The 18,471-nt window shown below is 40.0% G+C and overlaps 1 protein-coding gene and 1 long non-coding RNA gene across 2 annotated transcripts in view; one reads left to right on the forward strand and one right to left on the reverse strand.

Annotated features, from left to right (window-relative positions):
* The window catches only part of LOC143130976 (uncharacterized), a 22,590-nt gene extending 17,386 nt beyond the window's left edge, over nucleotides 1-5,204 (forward strand). Inside the window, exon 6 of the long non-coding RNA XR_012988018.1 lies at nucleotides 5,116-5,204. This is a non-coding gene — a long non-coding RNA (uncharacterized LOC143130976). The remainder of the gene's footprint in view (nucleotides 1-5,115) is intronic.
* LOC143130975 (myosin-7-like) overlaps nucleotides 1-11,960 on the reverse strand; it is a 17,701-nt gene extending 5,741 nt beyond the window's left edge. Inside the window, exons 1-31 of the mRNA XM_076290307.1 lie at nucleotides 11,760-11,960; nucleotides 11,335-11,478; nucleotides 11,035-11,191; nucleotides 10,818-10,845; nucleotides 10,659-10,728; nucleotides 9,417-9,557; nucleotides 9,261-9,324; nucleotides 9,075-9,173; nucleotides 8,858-8,961; nucleotides 8,629-8,767; nucleotides 8,413-8,531; nucleotides 8,024-8,173; nucleotides 7,775-7,945; nucleotides 6,142-6,451; nucleotides 5,982-6,046; nucleotides 5,626-5,831; nucleotides 5,420-5,543; nucleotides 5,129-5,265; nucleotides 4,492-4,747; nucleotides 4,077-4,319; nucleotides 3,788-3,964; nucleotides 3,554-3,699; nucleotides 3,363-3,453; nucleotides 2,867-3,256; nucleotides 2,623-2,749; nucleotides 2,402-2,520; nucleotides 2,112-2,308; nucleotides 1,830-2,013; nucleotides 1,578-1,743; nucleotides 1,379-1,503; nucleotides 957-1,265 (exon numbers count right to left, since the gene is read on the reverse strand). Coding sequence (XP_076146422.1) covers nucleotides 957-1,265; nucleotides 1,379-1,503; nucleotides 1,578-1,743; nucleotides 1,830-2,013; nucleotides 2,112-2,308; nucleotides 2,402-2,520; nucleotides 2,623-2,749; nucleotides 2,867-3,256; nucleotides 3,363-3,453; nucleotides 3,554-3,699; nucleotides 3,788-3,964; nucleotides 4,077-4,319; nucleotides 4,492-4,747; nucleotides 5,129-5,265; nucleotides 5,420-5,543; nucleotides 5,626-5,831; nucleotides 5,982-6,046; nucleotides 6,142-6,451; nucleotides 7,775-7,945; nucleotides 8,024-8,173; nucleotides 8,413-8,531; nucleotides 8,629-8,767; nucleotides 8,858-8,961; nucleotides 9,075-9,173; nucleotides 9,261-9,324; nucleotides 9,417-9,557; nucleotides 10,659-10,728; nucleotides 10,818-10,845; nucleotides 11,035-11,191; nucleotides 11,335-11,478; nucleotides 11,760-11,960 — 4,959 coding nt within the window. The remainder of the gene's footprint in view (nucleotides 1-956; nucleotides 1,266-1,378; nucleotides 1,504-1,577; nucleotides 1,744-1,829; nucleotides 2,014-2,111; nucleotides 2,309-2,401; nucleotides 2,521-2,622; nucleotides 2,750-2,866; nucleotides 3,257-3,362; nucleotides 3,454-3,553; nucleotides 3,700-3,787; nucleotides 3,965-4,076; nucleotides 4,320-4,491; nucleotides 4,748-5,128; nucleotides 5,266-5,419; nucleotides 5,544-5,625; nucleotides 5,832-5,981; nucleotides 6,047-6,141; nucleotides 6,452-7,774; nucleotides 7,946-8,023; nucleotides 8,174-8,412; nucleotides 8,532-8,628; nucleotides 8,768-8,857; nucleotides 8,962-9,074; nucleotides 9,174-9,260; nucleotides 9,325-9,416; nucleotides 9,558-10,658; nucleotides 10,729-10,817; nucleotides 10,846-11,034; nucleotides 11,192-11,334; nucleotides 11,479-11,759) is intronic.
* Between the last annotated feature and the right edge of the window lie 6,511 nt (nucleotides 11,961-18,471).

Raw genomic sequence — 18,471 nt, forward strand, 5'->3', positions numbered from 1 at the left:
TGCATGGCTGGTTTTCTCGGTAGGGACTTGCTACGTCTATGCTGTATAGCTATGCTAGGTGAACAATTCGCTTATTACAAGTACGTTTACCATCAAATTGGCTTCATAAAGGTGAAAATCTTGCATAGTGTGCCTTTAACATCTTCCCATATAATGCATTCTGCTGACCATTAATCTTCTCCCTCCTTGGCTGACTGGCCTCTCTTTCTGCCTCAGTGTTAGACCTTTCCTCAACAACAGGGGTGCTGATGTCCTGCGAACTGTGGGTTACTTCCTGCCACTGAACTTCAATTCAACTGACTTGATGCACTTCTTAAGAAGTAGCTATCAATGCTGTGTTCCCTCTACCAAGCACTTATTTTTCCCTTGATGGATTTTCAGGCCTTTTAGACTTGTAACCTTCTGCCAACCACACACGCACATCTGCAGCTTCTTCTCAGTTTTCTCTGAACTAGTGGCTTCCACAAACATGTTTTCATTACATGTTTGTACATATCATTATTAATAATAATGACATTATATTAAATGAATAATTAAATAATAATAACGCTACAATATAAACAATAAGTTTACTATGGCATCAACAACTTCCCCCGCTCAAGTCAACACTTTCCCCTGTCCCAAACAGGGAATAAACTAGCCAATGCTATGGGGCTTGTGTTGTTTGGTGAGTATAGAGCATGGTAGGTGTCATTGCAACATATTTTTGTATATCGAGAGAATGTGCACTCATTTTACTAAATTGTGGTCTCATTTTACCAGATTGTGTGCACAATTAAATATAGTGTGTGCTCTTTTTACTAGATAGTGCTCTTGTTTTTACTAAATTGTGGTCTCATTTTATTAGATTGTGCGCTCAATTTAGTAAATCGTGCGCACATTTTACTAAATTGAGAGCAACGGAGGGGCCAACTTTTCACAAGGTAAATATAAGCTGTTATGTTGCATTGTTTTACCTTCATATGTCCATGGAGACCCTTGAGCTGCTTCTGGGCCTCAGCTGCCTGCCTGTTGGCCTGGCTGAGCTGGATCTCCATCTCATTGAGGTCTCCCTCCATCTTCTTCTTCACCCTGAGAGCCTCATTCCTGCTGCGAGTCTCAGACTCCAGGGAGGTCTGCAGGGTATCCACCACTCTCTGCTGGTTCCTCTTGGCCTGCTCCATCTCCTCATCCTTCTCAGCAAGTTTACGCTCAATGTCAGCTTTGATCTGATTGAACTCCAGCTGAGCTCTGAGTATCTTACCTTCCTCATGTTCAAGGGTACCCTGTGGAGATATAGGAACATGATAATCTACTTAGTTCTGTAAACATAAGCTTCCTTGATGTCTTTGAATGAGGGAAACTAGTTTTCTGATTATTTTGATCTTTATGAATGTACCTCAGCTTCCTCAAGGGCAGTCTGGATCTCTGCCTTCTCTTGCTCAAGTGTCTTCCTGACCTTCTCAAGCTCATGGATGCTCTTTCCAGTCTCACCGAGTTGCTCAGTGAGCTCAGAAATTTCCTCTAGAAAGCAGACAGACATTAGTTAGTTGTGTGATGTCACTTTAAGTTTTGTCTTAAGGGAGGATCAAACAGACCTTGGAGATTTTTGTTCTCCCTCTTCATGGTCTCAAGGTGATCCAGTGATTCCTCATAAGAGTTCTTGAGTTTGAAGAGCTCAGTGCCAAGAGATCTGGCCTCTTTCTGGGAACTCTCCAGCTCAGTCTGGGACTCCTCAAACTTTTGCTTCCATTCAGACAAGACCTTTTAAGGCAAAAATCTTTAAGTCCATGTCTGAAAATCATGTTAAGGCATAATGGCAATAGTGTTTTGACCATCTATTTTCTTACCTTATCAAAGTTTCTTTGTCTCTTGTCTAGAGCAGCAGCAGCAGCATTGGATCTCTCCACATCTACCATGAGATCTTCAATCTCATTCTGTAGTCTATGCTTAGTTTTCTCCAGGGAGGAGCATTTGGCATTGACAGCCTCCACAGCTTCCTCTGCATCTTGTAGACGCTGAGCCAGCTTTTTCCTAAGGAAAAATCAATTTAAAGTGAGTGACAAATGTACATACCTTTTCTAAAGATTGATTTTAAACAATTCATACAGAGTCAGTGCAGGTGGCATTACTTGGCATCTTCTAACTCCTCAGTCCTCTGGATGGCATCAGTCTCGTACTTGGTTCTCCACTGAGCCACCTCAGAGTTGGCCTTGGAGAGACTGCGCTGTAGCTCAGCCTTGGCCTCCTGCTCCTCCTCATACTGCTCCCTCAGGAGGTCAGCATCATGGCGAGAAGACTGCACTGCATGGGCTAATGCATTCTTGGCCTGTGGATAGTATCAGATACAAGTCCATCAGATATGTATATTATAGCTGTAGAGTAACGATTAAAAAGACTTCTGCAAGTCAGTTATGAATACCTTCACTTCCTCCTCAAGTTGCCTCTTGAGATCCTCAACCTGCTGCGTGTAGGACTGTTTGCCTCTTGTCAGTTGAGAAACAAGTGAGTCTTTCTCTTCCAGCTGTCTTGTAAGCTCACCTTGATGAACAGAATATACATTTTCAATGATATTGTTTCTTTTCTTCTTTTTTTCTTGATACGTGTATCAAATCACTAAGTTGTTTTACCATTTTGACTTACCATTTTCAGTTTGAAGCTTGGCTTTCTGCATGGTGAAGTCATTGATGGAGCGCTGGCCTTCCTCAGCCTTCGTTCTATATTCACTCATCTGGTCCTCCAAAGTTCTGCACATCTTCTCCAAGTTTGTCTGACAAAATAATACAGAATTTTGTTCTCATGTACTATTTCTTGAAAACTGTTGTCAGTGTAGATAATTCAGTGAGACCCATTATACAGGTTCTTTCTTTAGCCATTTTGTACAAACCTTAGCCTTGGAGACCTGCTCCATGTTGGAGACCACATCGTCCAACTCCAGACGGAGCTCACTCTTCTCCTTCTCAAGCTTTTGTTTCACTCTCTGAAGGTTGTCAATCTGCTCCCCGAGGTCAGCTACAGTGTCTGCTTGCTTCTTCCTCAGTGCGGAGGAAGTGGCTTCATGTTGCAGAGTGGACTCTTCAAGGTCTCTGCGCAGCTTCTGGAACTCAGCCTCCCTCTTCTTGTTCATCTCAATCTGGGCAGCAGTGGCACCTCCAGCCTCCTCCAGCCTCTCACTGATCTCCTCCAGCTCTCTGGCCAGGTCTGCCCTCTGCTTCTCTACTTTGGCTCGGGCAGCTCTCTCAGCCTCCAGCTCTTCCTCCAGCTCCTCAATGCGAGCCTAAGGAAAGTAAAATATTAATAATAGTAATAACTTTTTTCTTGTGAGAAACATATTTGTATTTTTTTCATGTTTTCTTTCCTAATAATTGTTTTTTTTTTTTTACCTGCAGCTCCTTCAGTTTCTTCTGGAGCTGGGCACTCATAGCTTGTTCATCTTCAATCTTGCTATTAAGTTGACTGATCTCAAAGTCTTTCCTGTGTTAAAACAAGCCAATGAAAAATATAAATGGAATTAATATATATTTTCTCTGTATAATTATTATTTATTATAGATTAGTGTCTGATTTGTACATACTTCTTCATCCTCTCTTCAAGCTGCTGTTTCTCATTCTCCAAGTCCATAAGACTTTCTTGGGTCAACTTTAAGTCACCCTCAAGCTTCCTTTTAACTCTCTCAAGATCCATCCTAAGTTTCTTTTCCTGTTCCAGGGACCCTTCAAGCTGTTTAGGATGAAAAAAGAAAATAATTGTGTAAGTGTCTTCATTCATTTAATGCAGTAAAATGTAGGTTCCTGTTTGTATTGCTTACATCATCAACTTGTTGTTCCAACTTAGTTTTGGCCTTAGTCAGAGTGTTGACTTTGTCCTCCTCACTCTGAAGGTCATCCAGCGTTTGCTGGTGAGCCTCCTGCAATGCTTTCTTCTCCTTAGTAAGCTTGGCAATGATTTCATCAAGAGCTGCCATCTCCTCAGTCAGGTTTTTAACCTAAAAGTAGACCATTGTCAAACGATTATTTGATTACTCGATTACTCGATTATTTGACTTCATTACTTGAACATTTTCCTTGGTGATTAGAAAGATTTTCAGTCCTGCTGACCTTATTCTCAGTGGCATGTTTCTCTTTCTCTACTTTAGCTAGTGTGAGCTCCAGATCATCAATGTCCTTCTTGAGCTCAGAGCATTCATCCTCCAACTTCCTCTTCTTTGCAGTCAGGTCTGAATTCATCTCCTCTTCATCTTCTAGTCTCTCAGCCAGCTCCTTGGATTTGGCCTCAAGCTGGATCTTGCTCTTGATCAGACCTTCACATCGCTCCTCAGCATCACAAAGACTGTCTTGTTCCTAGGATGAAGAAATAGATTGTAGATTGATAGATTGAAGCTACAAATAAAAGTAGATGTGACTACTATATCCAACATATTTGCATGTGCTTTTGAATATTAGTTAAATTCAAATAGGTAGATCTTTCACTGACTAATACATTTTAGCGGGTTAAATTGTTTAGTATACTCACAGTCTGGACTTGAAGTTGCAGGTCATTCTTCTCTTGGATAATAGAAACCATTTTCTCCTCCAGCTCTTTTCTGCGAGCCTCAGATTTTGCATAGGCCTCCTTCAGCTTCAGGAATTCTTCCTTCATGTTTGCCATCTCTTTCTCAGCATCAGCAGATCTCAAGAGAGGCTTGATCTTGAAGTACATCTTCATCCAGGGCCAATTCTTGACACCCATGAATGCACGGACGTTCCACTGGATCACCAGCAGTGCATCCCTGTAATATAATTTGTGCTGAAATTCGTCTTTCTCTGATGATTTCTTCTTAAGAGTAGGCGGTATTTCTACCTTTTAAAATACTATCAATGTTTAACAAATTTGAAGATGGTTTTATTTCCATGATGTGCTCTGGTTATTAAAGTGATAGCGTAATGTGGAATAATGTAATAATGTAATATAATGTAATATAAATATGAAATTAATGTATAACAGGAAATTCAATCAAAAACACATTTAAAACATATGGTTATTAATACAATGTTGCCAAGAAATTGTATCTGTGTATGGTATTGGAGAACTCCAATGTGTACAAATATATGAGTGCCTAGTACCACTGATATTATATATCATTTGTTATTTTTTTAGAGGTTATTCTTACCTGCGTTCTACAATTTTCTGGTACTCAATCCTGGCAATCATTCCACGGGCACTAGACTGTAGACCAGTGATGATAAGAGCGAGACGGTCGTCTCTCATCTCCTCAAGGACACCCAGGAGACCAGCTTTGAAGAACACCTGATAAGAGTCAAAACAGGTAACAGTCTAATTTACTATACAAGTATAGCTGAAATCCTCAACTACCAAAACATATGACATACAAAAAAAGATACCTCAGAAAGTGTCAGTGTTTGCTTTATCATGGAAGGATTATGGAAACATTATAAAGCACCTTAGTGTGTCCGAATCTGTACTGTTGATGGTCAATGTCCAGGGATCCAAGCAGTTTTTCTGCTCCTTTCTTATTGTCAATGAACTGTCCGTCAGGGATAGCTGCAGGATTCAGGATACGGTATCTGAAGAGGTTAAAATAGACATATTCTTTCAATATTGTAGTAAGAAATGTATAATAATTAGGACAAAAATAACTGATTTTACCTCTGTTTGAAGTCTGCATACTGGATCCTGTTGGGGAAGCCCTTTCTGCAGATCCTGATGCCTTCCAGCACACCGTTACAGCGCAGCTGGTGCATGACCAGAGGATTCTCCATGGCCCCAGGAGTTTTGGTCTCGTTGGGGATGATGCAGCGCACAAAGTGGGGGTGAGTTGACCTCAAGTTGGTCATCAGCTTGTTCAGGTTCTCCTGTTGTTCAGACATTTAAATAAAAATAAATATCAGTAGGACTGCACAGAATCCCAGTTGGCCCATTGATCTATATACACTTAAAAGAAAGATATGTGGTACTAATAAATGCCTTCACTTTAGTACGTTATTTTAACCTGTCACACTTACCCTGTGAAGAGCAGATACAGTCTGGAAAGAAGAACCCTTCTTCTTCTTGGCACCAGCCTCTTGGGCTATTAAAATATCACATGTCCATCAGCTCTTCTCATAAACATGATGTTAATTCATTAATGTCACAGGAAAAGTTTGTAAGATATTTACAGAATACCTGCATCAGCACCAGCATAGTTGGCGAAGAGAGCACACAACATCTTAAGATTTGACTTCTGAAAAAGTCCGACCACGGTCTCATTGAGAGGGTCTTTGTTCTTCACCAGCCAGTTGCCAATGTTATAATCAACAGTTCCAGCATAGTGAATCAGGGAGAAATGGGCCTCTGGTCTCCCCTTGATAATCCTTGGCTTCTGGAAGCAGGCATTTTTGCCCAAGTGGTTGTCATAAAGCTTAGCTTTGAATGTTGAATCACTGGCCTTGGGGAACATGCACTCCTCTTCAAGGATGGACATAATACCCATGGGCTAGCGAGAAAAGAATATGAAATTTTTAACATTAAAACATTTTTATTTTATTAAAAGTAAAATAAATAGTGTTTGTCCATGTAGTCTGTGGCGCGACCACAAAATGTTAACAGGGGTGGCCAGATGAAGCCATTGCAAAATCGATTAATAGTGTTTTGGAAATATATTTTCATAGGCTAGGCTATATCGTTTTCAAGACAGTCTAGGCTAGGCTGGGAAAGTATGATGTGATCATGCTTGCATATATCTTATGTCAGCCTTTATATTAAGGAAAAATACTTTGGGTCTGCATTAATGTCACCTGAAAGCCTGGAAATCCAGACACAAATCTAGAAAGATTTAGGGTCTGGCTATGAGTAATGAAAATGGGGGGCGGCACCAAGCATGCATTTCAAAATATCACTGCACGCAATTGGATAACACTACGACCAATGTTTACTGACTGATTCCGGACATTGACGCAATTAGATAACACTACGACCAATGTTTCCGGACATTGCAGCGCTGTCGTCATCTGTTTAGCTCACCTCTGGCCCGCTTATATCAGATAGAGTGACTCGCTGAGCATTCAAATTGTGCTCTCGTGAGAACTCTGGATTTCCAGGGTAGTCACCTAAAACATGCTGGTATAAATATCTATATCATGCCATGACCAACTTTTGATTCTTTGATTTGGAAAGCAAGTTCATCATTTTGGGCTGCTATTAGAATATATTAGAATTTCAGGCCAAAGTTGGGTAAGATGTAGAAATTTGCTGCAATTTAAAAACCGGATTACTCTTGATCGGCCTACTGTACAGAGGAACGCTTCATATCCTTGTGTCCGGTAAGGTCTGCTGTTTATTTTGATATATGGTTTGCTATGTGTTGACTGAAGTGTTCGTGAGATATACCACCGAGAGTAATGGGTGTGGAGATGGACAAAGCGCTGTGTGCTTTAATGGAAATATAATTAAATTTCATGTTTCGCAAACCGTTTATCACAACACCTAGCCGCTAATATCATCGGAAAGCTCACATTCCGCTCTTCCATGTGGTATCTGTGTAATTTATTTGTGATAAGTACTCTGTGAGCAATTAAACAGAGAATAATGTGTGTGAATTTGGACACATTTTGCGTCCATCGGCCACATAGCCAGGGGTGGCCACAGGGGTGACCAGAGTGTATGTTGTGGTGGCCATGGCCACCCCTCGGTGGCACCCCTGCATGAAGTGATCTATGTAAAACATTTTACAACCAGACAAGTAATAAAATAGTGTAGTGATTTATGCCGTCAAACTGTGAGTATTTAATAAGTAAATACAGTAATATGTTTCACTCACTTTCTCAATGAGTTCGATGCAAGCGGCCAAGTCCATGCCGAAGTCAATGAACGTCCACTCAATGCCCTCCTTCTTGTACTCCTCTTGCTCCAGCACAAACATGTGGTGGTTGAAGAACTGCTGCAGCTTCTCATTAGTGAAGTTGATGCACAGTTGCTCAAAGGTGTTGAACTGAAAGACAATGGGGATATTATTAATATTATATATTTTGCTTAAAATTATAGTGTTTGTCTTAGCTTTAAGACTCACATCAAAGATCTCAAATCCAGCAATATCCAGCACACCAATGAAGTGCTGGCGAGGCTGTTTGGTTTCCAAGGTCATGTTAATTTTGACAACCATCCAGTTGAACATCTTCTCATACACTGACTTGGACAGTGCTCCAATAGAGTAGTACACCTAAAGGTGAAGGGGGAAATGAATAACATGGAAAATGCCAATGGATGAGGTGTGACAGGTGTAATGATGGTCTGAAATTAAACACTCAACTTGTTAAACAGGCATGGATTTATAACAGCCCTGTTGTTTAATAGCTACACCTTGTACAAAACACATTAGTGTCTCAGTGTAGTTAAATACTATCAATATTTATAATACTTATAAAACTATATCACAATAATTCTGAATTCTGATATTACCTGATGCTCATTCTGTCCTTTGGTGACCCACTCGTTTCCTACTTTGACCCTTGGGTGACACAGACCCTTGATGAGGTCAGCAGAGTTCAGACCCATGAGGTAAGCGACTTTGTCGGCATCTGGCATTAAAACCTCACAGTTACACCTCTCTACCCATACTGTATATTTAACTATAACATGCGGGTATTACATCCAACATGAAAAATGAATACACACCCTCAGTGCCATCAGCTTCTGCCTGCTCCTCTCTCTGCTTCTGCTTGAACTTCATGTTGCCATAGTGCATGATGGCACCAGTCAGCTTGTAAATGCCGTTCTTTTCCTCTTGAGTAAAGCCCAGCACATCAAAGGCTTCCTGTAACAAATCAAATATTTCATTCAGTAATTACAGCCCCCAATGTACCTCTGTATAAGTATATGAGAAAGTGAAAACAGGCCTACTCACATCAGTAGCCACCAGCTCATCAGCATCAACAATAGAGGCTACTTGTGTCTGTCCTTGGGAGATGAACGCGTAGTCATAGGGGTTGGAAGTGATCAGCAACATCTCTGAAGAAAGCGAGACCATAGTTTAAGTAACACTACTGTAACTGAGCTAAGGAAACTGAGCTTATTTCATATTCATGCACACAAATGACTGGAGATATACATGCATTTCTCACCCAACAGCTCCGGTTTCTGTTGGGACAGGATCTGGTAGAAGATGTGGTAGTCTCTCTCAGCCTTGAGCTGAAATGTGACACGGGACTTCTCCAACAGATCTGGGGGATTCAAGAGTAACTATAATGTTCAAGCCATACCTTTGTTCTCCACAGATGAAGAAGATCAAAAAGGGCTTATTTACTTACAGGTCTCAATATCTGCTGATGCCAGCTTGCCGCTCACACCGAAGTGGATACGGATGAATTTACCCTAGCATGAGTAACACATAAAAATGAAACATGGCAGTGATAGAAGAGTAGATTTTGAGTTGATAACGAGTTGAAAATCAATAGAGGGCTTACGAATCGGGATGAGTTGTCATTTCTGATGGTCTTGGCATTACCAAAAGCCTCCAGAGCAGGGTTACACTGGATGATTTGATCTTCCAGTGTGCCCTGGGAAAATATAACACAACATATCAACTCACCTTTCAAATGGTAGGTCTTGGAGACTGGCCTGGTCACACCCATCTAGTATCTCCGCTCATTTTCATTTTACTGAGATACTAGTTTGGCTCATTTCAATGTGTTTAAAGGTACACTATGCAGGTTTAGGTATTTTTGGCGACTGTAGAGCTCCCTCTAGAGTTGCGATATATTTATATTTTACTCTGCTGTTGTAAATAGCAAACTTCTCGTGACTTATCCCCCCTGTACACAATAAAAATGCTTTTTGTGGTGGAGGTGAAGGATTAACAAGCGAAAACTATCTCCAAAGAGCTGTATCTACTCTGCCCTACAAAGCCAAAGAGCTGTATCTACTGACAGGGTAATGTTTTAAGATTCTCTGGCTGGTTTTCTCAGTAGTGACTCGCTACGTCTTTTCCCTTTCCCTGAACGCCGCTGTTGTAGCAGGCAGCTCACTGCGCCGGGATTAGTGTGTGCTTCACTGTGTGCTGAGTGTGTTTCACTAATTCACGGATTGGGATAAATGCAGAGACCAAATTTCCCTCACGGGATCAAAGAGTATATATACTTATACTATACTTGCTGTATAGCTATGCAAGGTGAACGATTTGCCTATTACAAGTTCGTTTACCATCAAATTGGCTTTGTAAAGGTGAAAATCTTGCATAGTGAACCTTTAATATTCCTTCAGCTACCAGGATGGCAGGTCAATGAGCGACGAGAGGGGATGACGTTAGTTAAAAGTGGCTGTGGTAAAAGGTAATAGCCATACCTGCAAACATCAAAAAGTTGCAGTTTGAAGAATATGTAAATGTATACAGCAAAGGTAAATACATTATTTCCTGACTGCCATTGTGGTTTATTAGCAGTTTGTAAAGGTAGGTGAAGTAGGAAATAACGTTAGGAATCACTGATCAATATGATTTGTTAAGCTCACGGAAAATGGAATGAAAATCTACGTCCATTACGATGAGTAGGAAACATTTCACAATTGTGAGTGCCCAGACTCTCTTAACGAAGTGATTGAGTCTGGTGAAATCAGGTTACTTGGAAACATCTCCCAAGAGGAAATTATGTCCAGCACCCAGTGAGGTGATTTACCTTTTTCTCCTGAGAGGGGTCCCTCTTTCCAGGAGCTGCTGCAATGCTAGCAAAGTACTGAATGACTCTTTTGGTGTTCACAGTCTTTCCAGCACCAGATTCTCCACTGTTGGTGAAAACGAAAGTATGTAAAGGTTCACTCCCTCATCGACAAGTTAACATGAAATTTTGAATCGAAGACTGAATTATACTCACGTGATAAGGACAGATTGGTTCTCTCTGTCTGTGTAATGTACAAGCGTGAAATGTAAATATAAAACCAAGAACATATGTTATATTCATGAATTCATGCTATTTATTTTTTTTAAAAGGTGATGAATTGTTGATGACAATTTTATTTATATTTATATTTTTTCAATATACTGCATACCCATTTAGTGCTAAGGCGGTTGCTTTAGAAGTAGGTCTTTACCTGTCAGCATATACTGGTAAGCATTATCAGAGATGGAGAAGATGTGGGGAGGGGCTTCACTCCTCTTCTTGCCTCTGTAAGCATTGACGACTTGCCTGTCGTACACTGGCAACCACTTGTAGGGATTAACAGTGACACAGAACAACCCAGAGTAGGTCTGTGCAAATGAACATACTATTGATTATGAACATTGTAAACAAATGAGACAATAGACTACCGGTAAGTTTATAAAAAGAAATATATGGTATTTTGGACATTTGTTTTTGCTACTGTGGGCCAGAGCCTCATGTTTGTACTCACATAGATCATCCAGGCTGCGTAACGCTCTTTGAGGTTAAACAGCACAGCAGGCTCATGCAGGAAGGTGAACATCGCCATGTCCTCAATTTTGTCATACTTTGGCGGGTTCTGTTGGTGGACATCTGCCTCTTTTACAGTGACAGTCTGTGTGATACAAGCAAAATCAGTTTCTTTGTAGAATTCTCTCCTTCATCTTTGTGTAACATATTTGTTATAAATCTAAGCAGCTCAACACAAATCTAGTCTGAGAAACGTATAAAAAACTTGGCATTTATATAGTAAGCTGTCAGTAAGTTCTTTAAAAAGAATCGCTAAATGGAAAAATATATAACAATGCAAGTGCAAGTGATTCAGTAAGGTCAGTAAATTCTCTGAAGTCTCTAAAAACTCTGAAATAGGTTTAAAATGTATTTGCCATGCATTACCTTATCAAACTCAGTAAGAACAGTGACTTTGTCACCGTCTCTGCTTTGGACGATGCCCTTCACAAATTCAACTTCAGGGTCCACCACGAAGCAAGCCCTCTTAATGTCAAAGGGGCGAGTCTGGGCCTCCAGACGCTCCATATCAGACTTCCTCAGAAAAGAAGCCGCCCCCCCAAACTCTGCCATCAACGCATCACCCATGGTGGAGACTGCAATGTAAATATGAACTAATTACAGTAATTCCTAAAACATGAGACCTTATGGATGAAGAACATGATTATATCAACATGTAGAGCACTGACAAGTCAGAAGTGACATCTTTGGCCAGTACTGTTAAGAAAATAAGGTGAATGTTGTTGAGTTGTTTTAAGTTATGATTTGAAATGTATTAAGTGGATCAGGAGAATCACATTGTGACGTTTGCCTGGTTTGAAATAAGATAGTATAGTAAGTGTGGCCATAAAGGTTAAAATGGTCAAAAATATACACTAGTATATGGTATGTAGATATGTGTCTTGGTTTCACAAGAAGGGGTTGGTACACACTCTAAAACATAGCCAGAGTTTAGCTTGATAGACTACAGATGTGGCTTAGACATTACACCTACCAATTTTTTCAAATCTGTTTTTCACCTCATAGCAGCATATGTGCTTCACATTTTGAATGTATCATGGATGTCTGGCACATTTCCTAAGTCCATAATAATGACTGTTTTAAAGCCCCTTCTCAAGAAGACTAATCTGGATGCCTACATGCTAAACAATTACAGACCCATATCCAATCTACCATTTGTTGTCAAACAGTCTTTAATCAACTTACAATCTTGAACCTTCCTACTGTAAAATGGGTATTTTGATTATCTTCAGTCAGGTTTTTGGGCAAATTACAGCACTGAAACAGCTCGTATTAAGGTTTTAAATGGCATATTCCTCTATACAGATGCAGGCAAAATATCAGTCCTAGTGTTATTGTACATTAGTGCAGCCTTTGACACTGTTGATCACAACATATTGCTACACAGAATAGAACACTGGGTTGGATTTACAGGTAAAGTTATCAATTGGTTCAAGTAATACCCACAACAGAGGAGCTTATTTGTTAACATTGGCAACTGTACCTCAACACCAACGTCCTTGACTTGTGGTGTTCCCCAGGGGTCTATCTGGAGGCCACTATTATTCAATGTTTATATGCTCCCGATTGGACAAATCTTCAAGAACAATTTGATTTCCTCATAGCTATGTGATGACACACAAATTGAATTAGCCCTGTTTCCTAATGATTATGGTCCTCTTCAATCTCTTCTTCAGTGTATTGATCAAATTAGCAAATGGATGTCGCATAATTTTCAAAATTGTCTCAAAACATGGAATAAACTCAAGAAATTATATTTTGAATAACAACCCAATACCTTCAGTCTGTCCCTGCACTGGCTTCCAGTAAGTAACATAATTGTATGTTTATAAATCACTAAATGGAATGGGAAAAAATTACCTAACAGACATGGTTCAGCAGTACACACCCTTCAGACCTCTCAGGTTTCAGGAGAAATACTTGTTTGTAAAACCAATTTGTATGTGCTTGACTAAAGCACATTGATATACCCCTGTGTATAAAATGCGCTATATAAATAATCTTCAGTCTGTAATTCTCACCTTGTTTGGGTCAAGTCTCAGTCGGTCTGTTACACAGATAAGATTTCACTTGCTGTAAGTGAATAGACAAGAAGCATTCAGATGACACAGTGTTACAGCGGCAGTGCTGCAGGTACACTTTGAGTCCTTGCACAGAATGCTAACTGAACAGATCCATGTGTCTGTCTCTGACTGTAGTCAGACATGCCTCCGTATCCATATGTCTGTCCATTCATTTAGCTATCATTCTTGCTATCCTCCTCCATCTAACTCTCTCTATCCATCTGTTTGTATGCTCCTCTCAGTAGCAGTAGATTGATTACTTACCTTAAGGTTGGTCTTTGTGGTATCTGCTGTCAAGGCCACGGTTGATTCACCCTTTTTGTAGGGGACGGTCCATCCCAATATGGACAGAGCATCAACTGACTCCCACCACACCAGAGTTTTGTTAAAGGAAAACTGGCCAAAAGGGTGGAGGCATGTGGCAACAATAGGCTTCTCTAGACAGGAGGGAGCTGGCACATGCAGGCACAGTGGGAGAGAATGGCAGAGCATCATCAGCACCTGAACCTGGTCCCTAATTTGGAGTTTGCTATTGTGAGATGCCACTCTAACCTTGTCTTTGACTCTGTCTTTCAGTGTCCTCCTTGACATCTCCATGGCCATGTAGAAAATCCCAACCTGCTGATCCATGTTCACTTAATTTTTACTGTCTACATCACTCATGCTGTCTGTGGTCAGCTGTCCTTTCAGTACATAAAAGATTTAGCGTCGTTTTGGAAGCCTATCAGTGAGGTCTGTATTAAGTTTTTTTTATTTGCTGCCTATGTCATTTTAGAAAACAGAAATTCATCTGGATCTCTCTTTTGTGGATTTGTTATTTTTGTAACTGTACATTCTATTTGTTCACTTTTTCTTTTGAAATAAGTATTGCCATTGTGTATAGAGCCAAGGACAAAGGATGCTCCCCCCTCAAACGTTTGTTTGTGAATAGGAGATCATTATTTCTTGAGGACCAATAACAAATAAAAAACTTGCCTCATACCCCCTAAATTTCTGCAATTTGGAAACTGGTCCAACAACAACAACCACAGCTGTCTTTTCAGTAGACCAAGCACTGCACTACTGTCATTGCATTGTTTCCTTGAGGACAAAGATAACCCTGTGATTTAGTCTCAGGTTCCTCCATCAACTGCAGATAGCTTTTGGAGCATTGTTCCTTCCCACCCTTATGAATTTGTACAGCAGCTGCTCTTTGGAGGTCTGAGTGCACACGCAACTGCTGCTAGTGGTACTGAAACATATAGGACAAATATTTGCTAAATTAATTTAGAACAAATACCTAATTCATATTTTACTTAAAAATGAGATGAAAACCTGGGTTTGGCCATTTTGAACTGATTCTCATGACCACAAAACGTTTGCACTTGATAGTGACACATGCACACTAGGTGTTTACAGATTTACAAATGTAAAAGCGTTGTGCCTGTGTTCAAATTCTTAATAAGATTATAAATAAGAGACTGTAGTTATCTGAAATGAAATGTAAGAAAAATTATACTACTGAAGACACTAAGTCCACTGGGTAGTTGGCCGCTAACCTCTCTGATATCCATTTAGAAACAGTAGTTCAGCTGTTTGCACCAAGAAGTCAAGGAGGTGTTGAGCCATAGGCCTCTGGGTCTTACACTGTTAAGTAACTTGACTTGGGGTCAAGACATGTTTACACACCAAAGAAAGTGTGTAACCTTTACCCACAAGGTTCCGATAATGTGACTGTGAAGGTCTACAGTAAGAGTAAGAGTGATTTTTCTTCAGCTACTGTGAGATATTTGAGGTCACAGGATATGCAACCTCTATTCTCCCAAATCCTTAATTAGATTGCTGTGGGATGTTAGACATGCCATTCCATCTCTTGTGTGACCCTTATGGGGATCAGTCTCAGTTGCCAAGAGTCCTTGAGCCATCACCACTACTGTTGGGAGGTCATCACATACTCTCTTGGAGGACTGATGTCATTGGCATGGGAGGACTTGCTGGGGTCGGTGGCTACACAAACTCCCGTGACACCCTGCTCAAGCCCACTGGGATTAGGTGTCTGGATTCTGAATGCATCATAAAGTTTACTTGTCTATGCATGAGCTTGTTTCTCTATCCATGTCCACATGGATTCACAGTCTAACCCATGGAAGAGGGACAGAGAAGTGGTAATCCTGTGGGACATTTAGTCCCATTTTAGTACTAAGGACCATGATCAGATGTGGCAACGTTCAGTGTTGTTGGATTTACTCAATGTAACTTTCTATTTCATTGTGGTGTAAAACACTGTTTTTTTTATCTCATTACATTTACACCATTCAAGCAAGTGAACTTGGCTTTGAACATTATCTGTAGAGTAAGCACCTTTGTTTTGACTGCTACTAGATGAAATATATACATCTTACTGAAGAGGTTTTGTAATTATGTATTGCATGACATATTTTGTTCAATTGTAAATGTATAGGCAGGCATACTCATTAACACTAAACAGACACTGCAATGCAACTATATTCAGGGATATATGCTGAATCCCAGCAGATGGTAATGTTAATGATTTATGCTTACCAAGTCATTTTACTGTTATGGACACTTTACTGTTATCAGTCCAAATGTGTGGTTTCTATATGAAACTGCTGTATCAGCGTATTTTAACTGAAACAATTTTACATTCATTTTACAAACATGTGTCAAATGGTGTGGCTTCGGCATTGTTTAGGGTACAGTGGTGTTTATGGGATGCTGCAATTTGTGAGATAGAACACAGTGAGGCCCTGTTGCCTTGTAGCCAAAGTTGTTAAGAAAGTGACTTAGTGCTGTTTTGTTTATGATGCACATGAATGTCTCCTTCCCTTTGTCCTTGAGTACAAAGATAACCCTGTGAAATTCTTGCTACTTGAGAATAAGCCAAATATTTCAATTTAATCTGCAACAGATGGTCTTGCACATCAAGGCATATATTCTTTTTATAATTCTTTGTTTTATTGTCATAGGCTTTTTGGGTTACAATTTACTTGTAAGTCAAGGTCTTAATAATTATTTGGGTCATCTATAGCAGTTCTGTGACCATGGAGACCATTGTTTCTCACTAGATTTGTCATCTATAAAGGTTAAAGAAAACAATTAGCCAGGGTGCCCCTCACAAAAATGTGGGGAAACTTTGTGAGAGCCCTATATCCAAAATGGCTGCTGAGAACCAAGCTGGAAATTAACTTTTTAATGGTTTTGCCCACAGTGCTGCATAATACATGGTATCTGAGATTCATAAATAATTTCGATTTATTGATTTGATGATATTGTACTGAATAAGTGGCATTTCGAGTTATTTGCCTGTATTAGGCAGAGAGAATGCATGTAATGCAATTGTAAGTATATATGGAACTCTGTTAATTTAGACCTGTTCATTTGCTGTATGGGCATATCAAATACTGATGACTAAGCATGACTGTCATTTGTCATATTGAAGTTTATAATGGCCCAATTCTCTTCATAGCATAATCAAAGAAAGAAAGCCCTTAGTTTCTTTTTCTCTTGTTCTCTGAAGGCCTGTTGTGAATGTAGGCCTATAGGTTGGTTCTTGATGAATGAGACATGCAAGTATCTTATGAACATACAAACATAAACACTTTTTAAGAGATTGTATTGGAATGCATTCCTTCCGGAAAACTAAAACACAACAGTGTTTCCCACAGAATTGGATTCAATTTGTGGCGGTAGCTGACTTGGACAAGGGGGGGGGGGGGGCATCGTCTTGGTGTAGTGTATAGGTCTAATTGAGTGCCTGTCACTTTAAACGTTCGTGAGGGAACCCTTGCACATTGCAATTGTAACAGTTTAAAGGCTGCTGATGTGTGGATGCAACTCATAACGTTTTCTACATAGTTAAAATAAAGGTTCGTACTTCTCCTTGGGACAAGCACTTTTGAATTTTGGAAAACACTTTTCCACTTACATCGGGATTTTGCAAACATTCAGTGTCAGAGTCAATAAAATGAGCCCTTCAACGAAATTGACAAGCAGCTGTAAGTAGGCTAAGCATGCTAAATTCGACATCCAAACAGTATTCTAACGTTAGCTTTGAGATACTGCTTGATTGCATAACTTAACTTAGTTTAGTCTCTTCAATGTAGCCTACTATGTTGTGATAAGATCTTAGCAGAGTTATCTTCAATGCAGCAGTTTTAAACAAATTTGCGCAGCATGGTCACGATGCTAAGCGGATTTAATAGCAATTTAGCCAGAGGTCTTCTATGCAATGCTTCTATGTGGCAACAACAATCCTTCAACAATCGTGAATTTTGTTAAATGCACATGCAGAGGAGGGCCAGCGGGCTACGAGAGAGAGCGGGGCGGGGCAAGGAAATGCTGCGGCAATGCAGGGATTTTATCTTATATTTAATTTAAATGAAATTAAACATAGAATATTTATGTGTGGCGGCCGATTTTTATTTTGTGGTGCCCCGCCACAGATTAGTCAATGTATGGGAAACACTGCACAACAAACAAGACTTTTCAGACACGTCCATCATGACAGCTACACTCTTCATCAAATAAAAATATATTTTCAGCAATATGTGGATAACCATGATTGTCAGGGTTCAAAATCAACTACTATTAATCTACCAACCACTTTCACATTTTACCAGAATTTGGCTGGTGGCTGGGGCCAATTTTTGAGCCCTGACGATTCTGAATTATTTTAAACACTATGAGACATTTTAAAGGAACCGTATGTAAGAAATGTATTTCAATTAATCATAAAATGACCCTGATATGTCACTAGACATTAAGAAATCATGTTTATTTCAAATACTTATATCACTGACAACTGTAGTCCGGCCAGGATATTGTCATTTAAAAAGTGAAGTTGCAGCCCTCAACTGATGTTGTGTTTTGTCATGTCATGTTGTGTTTTGGCCTGATGTGCCACCCTCAACCTATCTACTAATCACGAAGTCAGTAGTGTTTCGGCACCCGGGTTGGCAACCTCGAGTCAGGGGGGAGGGGGAGGGGATATACCGCTCTACAGTAATTTGAAAGTG

The sequence above is a fragment of the Alosa pseudoharengus genome, unplaced genomic scaffold (assembly GCF_046254945.1).
Source record: "Alosa pseudoharengus isolate Yale_2024_CS ecotype anadromous, Long Island Sound unplaced genomic scaffold, YU_APseudo_1.1 YU_APseudo_1.1_scf_18, whole genome shotgun sequence".
Taxonomy (NCBI): domain Eukaryota; kingdom Metazoa; phylum Chordata; class Actinopteri; order Clupeiformes; family Clupeidae; genus Alosa; species Alosa pseudoharengus.